Raw genomic sequence first — 9,335 nt, 5'->3', positions numbered from 1 at the left:
TGTTTATAAATATCTCAAAGAAAACCATTAGTGTACCAAATTAAAAAAAAAGTTTTAAGAGCAGTAGGTAAAGAGACCTATATAGTGCTAAAGTTTCTACATCCACTTTAAGTGGTAAAATATTAATTCTAAGTACACTGTGAAGAGTTATGAATACTCTAATCCCTGGAGAAACCCCTTAAAAAGACTATAAAAGGAGATGATCAAAGGCTCAGTAGATGAATAAAAATGGAACCGAGAAAGAAATGACCCAAAAGAAGGCAGGAAAGGGGAAACAGATGGATAACAGAAGGAATAAACAGAAAAGAAAAAGGTGGATGAAAACCCAAGCATATCCATTGTTACATGTAAATGGTCTAAATATACCAATTAAAAGAATGTGCCAGAATGAATATTTTAAAAAGAATATAAGAAACATACCTTAAATATAATATACGTAAGCTTAAAGTAAAAGAGTGGGGAAAGGTATATAATATGAAAACTCCATCAAAGAATGCTGCAGTGACTATATTAATATCGAACCAAGTAGACTTCATAACAGGGAAAATTACCAGGAATAAAGAGAGAAATTACACAGTGATAAAGGGCCAATTCACGAAGAAGACATCATTCCAAATATGTATGAATCTAACAACAAAGCCTTAAAATACAGGAAACAAAAACTGGTAGAGCTGAAAGAAAATAGTAGACAAATGCACAATTATACTTGGAGACTTCAACACCCCTCTCTCTATAATCAACAAAACAAGAAGACAGAAAATCAGTAAGGTTACAAAAGAACTGAACAACATCATCAACTAACTGGATGTAATGGATGAACTTGCCAATAGTCGATTTTTTTTTTTTATCCACAAAGAAGTAATTTCCCATGATTTAAAGTAACACAGGGCGTCCCTGGTGGCGCAGTGGTTAGGAATCCGCCTACCAATGCAGGTGACACGGGTTTGAGCCCTGGTCTGGGAGGATCCCATATGCCGCGGAGCAACTAAGCCCTTGAGCCACAACTACTGAGCCTGCGCTCTAGAGCCCGTGAGCCACAACTACTGAGCCCACGTGCCACAAATACTGAAGCCCACGCGCCTAGAGCCTGTGCTCCGCAACAAGCGAAGCCACTGCAATGAGAAGCCCGTGCACCGCAACAGAGAGTAGCCCCCACTCGCCGCAACTAGAGAAAGCCCACACGTAGCAACGAAGACCCAACACAGCCAAAAATTTAAAAATAAGTAAAATAAATTTATTTTTAAAAAGTAACACTGTTACTAATGTTTAACCCCAGAAGCCAATGACCTAAGTTTCCACCTGAAGAAAAGGAAAAAGAAGAAATTAATTCAGAAGTAAGTAGAAGGAAGGGACCAGTAACGATACAAGAAGAGATTCACAAAGTAGAAAAGAGACAGTACAAAAATGAGCAAAGCCAAAATGTAGTAAGTTCTTTGAAAAGATTAATGCAGTTGATGAGCCCCTAGCTAAACTGACAGAGAGAGAGGGAGAAGGGACACCACATCAGTCATGAAAGAGGTGACATCACTACAGACCCTGCAGGCACTAAAGGAATGCAGGAGTGTTATGAGCAACTCCATGCCAGTAAATCAGACCTCTCAGAAGAAATAGGCAAACACACAGTTTATCAAGTATTAGTTGATAATGCTAGCCTAATACACAACTGCTGTATGCCAGCACCTCGAGGGCCAAGCTCCAGGCAGGGGTTGGGCAACAGTCCAGGAGGGCGTCGGGTGGGGTAAACGGGGCTCAGGATCGAGGGACAGTGGGGAAGGACAGGACTCCCACTCCTCCCACAGCTCCAAGCTCGGATGTGGGAGACCTGGCCTCTGGTTGGAGACACAGTCTGGCACCACCACATGGTGGCCACTCAGACTGGGAAGACAGAACTACACAATGCAGCCTCTGAACTGCCTCCCAGTTCAGTCAAGGTATGTCTGGAGCCTCAAGCTGCCCACCCACACCTGCTGGGGACTGGGCAGAGGTGACTGGGGAGTAGCTTAATGGAAGAAGGCAGAAGAAGGCAGTCTTGAAAAGTGGGGGCCCGGAAGCCAATCCTCGGCACGCCTACCCTCAGGATCCAACCCGGAGCCCATCCACCTTCAAGACCCAGGATCCCAGCCCGCTTCCCTCGGCTCTGGGACTCCAGCCCCACTACACCGGGGCTGCCATTGGCCAAAGACACATTTTTAAAGTCTGTCTTCACATTTATTGATTCTGGCATGGTTGAGGGAGAGCCGTCCCTGCCCTCTCCCCCCAGGGCAAGTCCAGCTTCCAGCTGCAGGAAGAGGGATCAGAGCCAGACTGGAGAAAGGACTTCCCAAGGATACCATCAGCAGCCTGGGTCTGCAGCTGGATCAGCTTCCTAGACAAATTTGACAGAAGAGAAATGCTAGGGGGAGGAGGCTCCCTGGTGAGTCAGGGCAGACCTCACTGAGAGCCCCCAGGAAGGATGTGGCTTGGTCAGCTGCCAGCTAAGACCCCCCCCCCCCACACACACACACCCCTGGGCCTCCCTCCAGGTGCTCCAGCTGGCCACGCCACTCTCTGCCTTAGGGCCTTTGCCTATGTGGTTCCCTGCCTGCAATTCCCCCCACGCACCCCAGCAGACTAGGCCAGTGTTAGTGCTGGGAGGAGGTGCGGGGAAGGGCACTCCTGGAGGAGGGTACAATCCGGGCAAAGGCCGGGAGCCTCGACGCGCCCACGGAACCGAGCTCCACCTGCCACTTGGAGCTCCACCGGGTCGCTGAGCTGGGACAGCAGGGAGTGGGGCCAGTTGGAGCGGTAGCCGCAGCTGTAGTTGCCGGCGTGTTGGGGCCCCACGTAGGTCAGCACGAGGTCCGCGTAGGGGTGGGTGGTCCAGACCACCGCCGAGGGCTCCTCTTCGCCGGACCGTAGCAGCAGGAAGGAGACGTCGGGCACGTGGCCCTCGCAGCGTAGGACAGCGTCGCGGCCCGGAGTCACGGCCCCCGTCCACAGGGGCCGGAGCCGCGGCCTGGGCAGGGGTCCTGGGCGAGAAGCGGGTCGGTCAAGTGAAGCCCCTCGCCCCAGGCAGCAGCGGCCCAGCCCCGCTCCGCTGCCAGCCCCCTTCTCCAGCCCAGGTTGCTGGCCTCACACCGTGGTCACTGCGCTGTAACCGTAGTGTCTCCCCTTACACGCCCCACCCCCCCAGACCCGGGCCTTCTCTGAGACTTCCTGGGGTCCCCAGCGAACGGCACTCAGGGCTTCAGGACAGGTGAGGAGAAGGAAGACAGGATCCAGGGGAACGGGTTCCCGCAGAGGGCACAGCGCAGTCAGTGGTCTGGCGGTGGACGCTGTGCCGGGGGCTCTGCCTGACCTCCGACCCCAGGAGATCCGGATGAGGAAATCAGAGGAACACACAAACCCCAGGGCCGGCGGGGGCTCGGGGAGAATTATAGCTCAACCCTCCACCGTGGGCACCTGGGCGCAGGCAGCGGTGGGGTCATAATCTGACTACAGCCGACAGGCGTGTCGCACAGGGAACCTGAGGCGTGAGCCAGTGCAAAGCCGTTAGCACTCTGAACCCTAAGTTCTGGGGCCTCTCTCCACGACCACCACCAGGGCGCTACACGTAGCCCCGGTGCTCACGTCGGTGGGAAACAGGCCGAAAGGCTGGGTGTCCCCGGGCCCTGGCGGCCGACCTCGCGCTCCCCTAAGGAGCCGACTCCGCGGGCAGGGCCGAGGCCCAGAGCGCTTCCCTTCGGCGTCCTGGGACAGGCGGGCGCCCTCGTGTTGCGCACGGGCAGAAGGAGGCTCCGGGCCGCTGTGCCCGCCGCTCACCGTCCACGCGCAGCTCCACGGGCGCGCTGGGCGCGGAGCCCGCCAAGGGCGGCGCCGTGTCCGTGTAGACGCAGCTGTAGTTGGCCGAGTCGACCGCCGAGACGTCGCGCAGCTCAAAGTGGGCCTCCGTCCCCGCGGGGCTCAGGAGACCGTGCACCCGGCGCTGGCCCGCGCCCTCGCGCACCAGGGCGAAGCGCACGCCGGCGCGGGGGGCCCGGCACCGCAGCTGCACCAGCGTCCCCGGCTCGGGCCTCAGAGTCGCGGGCTCGGCCGACAGCTCCGGCGCCGGGAGCGTCCCTGCGGGGAGGACGCGGCAAGGCTGACGCCCAATGCCGCATCTTTCCGCCGGAGAGAGTGCGCCCCGCTGCCTCTGCTCCCTCCCGGGAGGCCCGCCCGCACCGCCCTGCGTAAAACCGCGCCATCCGCCCGACGTCCCGGCCCCCGTCCTCCCTGGACGCTCACGCACGCTCCTACACCGTGCCTAACTAATTTGTGTGCCCACCAAATTAGAGGCGTGTGGGGTCGTGTTTTGTTGGGGGAGCATCCGCGCCGGCCTCGCCCGCCGGCGTCCGCTCCTGGGGTTTACGCCCCTGGTCCGAGTCCTTGGCGGGTCCTGCAGCCCCAAACTGGCCACCCTCAACAGACAGGCCTCAGCGCCCACCCGGACCCCGGAGGCTGGGGGCCCCCGTGCATGTAGCGCCTGCATGGCCAGACTTGCGCGTGGACCCAATTATTCTTCGCGGGGCCACGAGGCTGGGCTCATTTTTCTATCCTCAGCTGGGGAAACTGAGGCCGGGCAGATGAGTCGGGATTGAGCCGTGCAGTTACCGGGACCCTTCCCTGGGTCTCTCCTCCCGCTGCCCCGAGGGCAGAGCGCCCCCGCCCTCCCTCCCCGCTGCCACATCCCCCAGGCTCACCATCGCTCAGCACCAGCTCGGCGGGCGCGCTGTCCAAGGACCAGGGCGCTAGCTCGTCTCGCAGCCGGTAGCGGCACGTGTAGACACCGCCGTCTCCCGGGGCCAGCGTGTTCAGCTGGAAGAAGACGCGGTCTGGGCTGGTACTGGCCATGGGTACCTGCAGCACCTCCTCGCCCCGCCGCAGCTGGAAGTCCACCCCGCTCAGGGGCGCCACGCAGGTGAGAGTCGTGCGCGAGCCGGGGCGCAGGAGCCCGGCGAACCCGCTATTCAGAGTCAGCGTGGGTGGCGGCGGCGTGGCTGCAAGGCAGGGACAGTCACTGGGGCGGCCAGAGTCCCAGCCACCCCCGCTGTGGGGGCGTTCCTTGGAGCCCAGCCTCCAGACCTCGGCCCCCGGAACAGCCTTCCTTGTGGCAAATTCCCACGCCACTATCAAGGCGGGGCAACTGCGTGGCCACTGTTTCCCAGACCCAGTCCTGGGCAGGGGTATTCAGGGCCGGGGGACAGGGTAAAAGCTACTCTGTCTCCAGGAGCCTCCGCCCCCAGGAAGCCCTCTGGGATGGTCCACACACTCACCCAGCTCCTCTATGGTCACAGTGGCACTGGGCTCCGAGGGGGCGCCTGATGCGTGGGTCCGGTAGCTGCAGCTGTAGTTGCCAGCCCGGTGGACTGGGAAGGTGGCCTGCGTGTCCTTTGGGGCCTCAGCCACCTCCAGAAACTGGTCGTCGCCTTCCCGCCTCAGCAGGAAGGTCACACCGCGAAGTCCCCCGAGGCACAGCAGCGTCGTGTTCAGGCCCCGTGTGATCCAGGGCACGGGCTTGGTCGAGAGCAAGGGTGGGGGCAGGGGCTCTGCGGCGGGGGCGGGGGGTGGGGCGCAGGGGTCATGGGTGGTTCTGCCTGAGTTGGAAGATACAGGGCCCCAGCCGGACCTGGACCTCCACACTCATGGGAATGTGAGGGAGCCAGGAGATGGAAGGCATTGGCGGGGGTGGAGGGGTGGAGGGGTGGCGGGGTGGCGGGACAGGCCGAGACGGGGACAGGGGACTACAAGGGGAAGTCGCGTTCAGGGCCCAGCTGTGGCCAGGCCTGCCCTAACCGCTTCCTGGGGATTCAGTCATTTATTCCTCACAGCCTTCTAGGGTTGCTACAAACATCACCCTCATTTTACCAGTGGGGAAACTGAGGCTCAGAGATGTCACCTGACTTGCCCAAGGCCACCAGCCACTCGGGGAGGGGGCCGGAAGAGAGCAGGGAGAGTGAGGAGTGGAGGAAGGGAGGCCTCTCCAGCGGCCTCTCTTCCGGCCTCGAGGCCCGTGAGCCCTCCACTCACCTGCTCCAGTCACCTCCACGAGGTTGCTCAGGCTTGTCCTCCCACTGTCCATGCTGTAGTGGCAGCGGTAGAGGCCCCGGGTGTCACCGGTCACTGCTCCCAGCGGGAACCTGTACTCGGTGGCAGGTGAACCCAGGGTGCACCAGTTCCTGGGCCACCCCGTCCTTGAGGAGCTGGAACTCCAGGGTCCACAGGGGGCTCTGGCATGTCAGCGTCACGTTGGCCCAGGGTTCCAGCAGCGATTCGGCCTCTGCCCACAGGGTTGGCCTTGTGTCGAAGACTGCGTGGGGATGGGTGTCAGACCTGGGTGCCCAGGCAGGGGCTCACCCCGCAGCGCCCACCATGCCCAGGCCCGGCCCACTCACATACGGCCTCCTCGGTCACTGGGTTCAGGGCGAGACCTGCGGAGACCCACCACCTGTGAGGCCCTATGGCTGTTCTTTCCCGCCCCTCATCCCGGCCCCGGGGACCCCAGGCCGGGCGCCTCACCCCAGAGCAGCAGGAGGGCCACCCGTGCGGACATGGTCAGCCTCACTGCAGCCCCAGGAGTGTCTGCCGGGTGATAAGGCCCAGCCAGGGCGGCCGGGAGGGTGGGGCGGTGGAGGGAGGGCGCGGGGCACTGACCTCGCAGCTCATTCGTATTTCCAGGAAAGCAGGGCTCCAGGGGGCCGGGACAAAGGGCAGATGTGGCCTCAGGAGTCTCAGCTATAGCAACAATCAAAAACTATGCAGAATGAATAAACTAAATTAATAATAAAGAGTAAAGATAACAAAATAAATGATATAACAGTAAACAATAACAAGTGAAGAAAATTAATAAATTATAAAATGATGTAAATAGAAAAATAAGTACAATTTTTAAAATAAAATAAAATAAATACTAAACCAAGTAATGTAATAAATAATAACAAATACATGTAAGTAATAGTATGGAATCATAGTTCGCAAATAAAATTACCAATAAGCAATAAAATGATTAAAGTGAAAATAATAAATTATTTAATGATGAGAGAGAGGATAAAACACTAAATATTAAAAATAGATAATGCAATAAATGACAACAAATTAATAATAAAAGTAAAATAATAAATGTCAGAAATAGATAGTATAATAAATAAAAGATACATTATAGTGGGAATTTCCTGGGTGTCCAGTGGTTAGGGCTCCGCGCTTCCACTGCAGGGGTCCGGTTTTGATCCCTGGTTGGGGAACTAAGATCCCGCAAGCTGAGTGGCATGGCCAAAAAAAACCCATGAGAGTGTAAATGAATATTTATATTGATGATTTGTTTATAAATAATAATCCATGAGAATAAAATAATAAATGATAAATAAAATAAAAATAAGTAATAAAATTACGAGGCACCTCCTGCTGTGTGTTCACGGTGTTGTGCACCTTCCCCGCTCCCCCACTCCCACCATCCTGGTTTCCTCACTGCTCAAGCTGCCTCACAGCCTTTACGCTGTCTGTCCCCTCTGCCTGATGCTCCTCCCCCAGTGACCCGCAGGGCTCAACCTCCCCAAGAAGCCTTCCCTGACCCTCCAGAGCCACGTGGCCCCTCTGCCCCGGTCTCCACCATGTCCTCGGGATGTGTGTTCTTCCCAGCACCTCTGTCTCCCTGACCAGCCTGGGCTCCACACGGGCAGGGCCTGGGTGGACATTTTCACACTGTCATCTCTGTGTCTGGCACACAGGAGGTGCTCAGTACAAGCTTGTGGGATGCATGGGGGAGGAGGAAGGCGGGTCAGCTGGCAGATGAGAGCTGGGAGGTTTTCACAAGCCTGCGACGAGCTGGAGAGCTGCGGCCTGGACACCCGCGCTGAGGACCAGACCTCCAGGGGTGGGATGACCGGACCCCCTCAGAGGTCCAGAGTGAGAACACACCTCCCACTCTCTCCCACTGGGCTGTGTCTTAGGGGGAGGGGGAGGCCCACTGGGGACAGGTGAGGCCTGGCCTCTCCGCAGTGAGCAACAGCCACAAGAATGACCAAGGGCAGCTCAGAAAACTGTCCACAATCTGAGCACAGGGGCAGGACCAGGGTGGAAGCACAGGTCTGAACTGAATGGCCTGGGTGCGAATGTGTCTCCAAATCCATGGTGGGTCACACATTGCGGAATCAACCAGCGCTGGAGGAGGAATCAGCTCCAGGCAAGAGCCAGGATGCGCCTGCAGGAGGCCCGCAGGACGCCAAGCGTAGAAAACCCAGACACGGGCGAATTCCACCTCGGCCGGCACACCTCCGACACTGCACGTCGGGGGGGCCCACGTGGGGCTTGGGGTTGGCCTGGGCCCTGCCCGCTGCCTTCACCTGCCCCAAGGTGAGTGGGGACCCCAGTACTGCTCAGCTGTTGGGGGAGGAGAGGAGAGGCCTTGCACAGGGGAACGTGCCAGGAGGACAGGCCCCCACCTGCCTCATTTCCTTCACGCCTAACGCAGAACTGACAGTAACACCACCTACTGCCCAAGTCCACGCGCAGAATGCTGTGAACCACAACAGTAGGTGCCTCATAATTTTATGACTTATTTTTATTTTATGATTTATTGTTTTATTATCAATTATTTATTACTTATAAACAAACCATCAATTTAAATATTCGTTTATTACTTTAATGTATTTCTTATTTATTATACTATTTCTAACATTATTTTATTACTTTTATTAATTTGTTGTCATTTATTGCATTATCTATTTTTAATACTTAGTGTTTTATCCTTTCTCTTATCATTAATTAATTCTTTTCACTTTAATCATCTTATGACGTATTGGTAATTTTATTTGCTAACTATGATTCCATTCTATTATTTAAATGTATTTGTTATTATTTATTACATTACTTGGTTTAGTATTTATTTTATTTTAATGTATTTCTTTTCTCTCTTTTTTTTTTTTCTTTTGCCACACTGCCTGGCATGTAGAATCTTAGTTCCCTGAACAGAGATCGAACCCTTGCCGCCTGCAGTGGAGTCCTAACCACTGGACCAGCAGGGAATTCATAATTTTATTTTTATTTTAAAAATGTTCTTGTTATTTTTCCATTTACTATTTATTATTAATTGTCTTCATTTGTTATTCTTTGCTGTTATTACATCATTTATTTTGTTATCTTTACTCTTTATTATTAATTTAGTTTATTCATTCTGCATAGTTTTTGATTGTTGCTATAGCTGAGACTCCTGAGGCCACATCTGCCCTTTGTCCCGGCCCCCTGGAGCCCTGCTTTCCTGGAAATACGAATGAGCTGCGAGGTCAGTGCCCCGCGCCCTCCCTCCACCGCCCCACCCTCCCGGC

General features: G+C 55.3%; 1 protein-coding gene and 1 long non-coding RNA gene across 2 annotated transcripts; one reads left to right on the top strand and one right to left on the bottom strand.

The window, feature by feature from the left end:
- Nucleotides 1–2,186: 2,186 nt before the first annotated feature.
- On the bottom strand, nucleotides 2,187–6,593 carry A1BG (alpha-1-B glycoprotein). Its single transcript, XM_068527277.1, is given in 9 exon segments — nucleotides 2,187–2,365; nucleotides 2,721–3,008; nucleotides 3,802–4,098; nucleotides 4,719–5,015; nucleotides 5,292–5,564; nucleotides 6,046–6,181; nucleotides 6,183–6,325; nucleotides 6,411–6,446; nucleotides 6,535–6,593. Coding segments are annotated over 9 exon segments (1,512 nt in total). The 5' UTR covers nucleotides 6,569–6,593; the 3' UTR covers nucleotides 2,187–2,357.
- Nucleotides 6,594–8,337: 1,744 nt separating this feature from the next.
- On the top strand, nucleotides 8,338–9,292 carry LOC137752603 (uncharacterized). Its single transcript, XR_011071217.1, has 3 exons — nucleotides 8,338–8,364; nucleotides 8,483–8,542; nucleotides 9,193–9,292. It is a non-coding gene; the product is annotated as an uncharacterized lncRNA (long non-coding RNA).
- Nucleotides 9,293–9,335: the final 43 nt, after the last annotated feature.

The sequence above is a fragment of the Eschrichtius robustus genome, chromosome 19 (genome assembly GCF_028021215.1).
Source record: "Eschrichtius robustus isolate mEscRob2 chromosome 19, mEscRob2.pri, whole genome shotgun sequence".
In the NCBI taxonomy this organism is placed as follows: domain Eukaryota; kingdom Metazoa; phylum Chordata; class Mammalia; order Artiodactyla; family Eschrichtiidae; genus Eschrichtius; species Eschrichtius robustus.
This window is presented reverse-complemented; position numbering and strand designations above follow the sequence as displayed.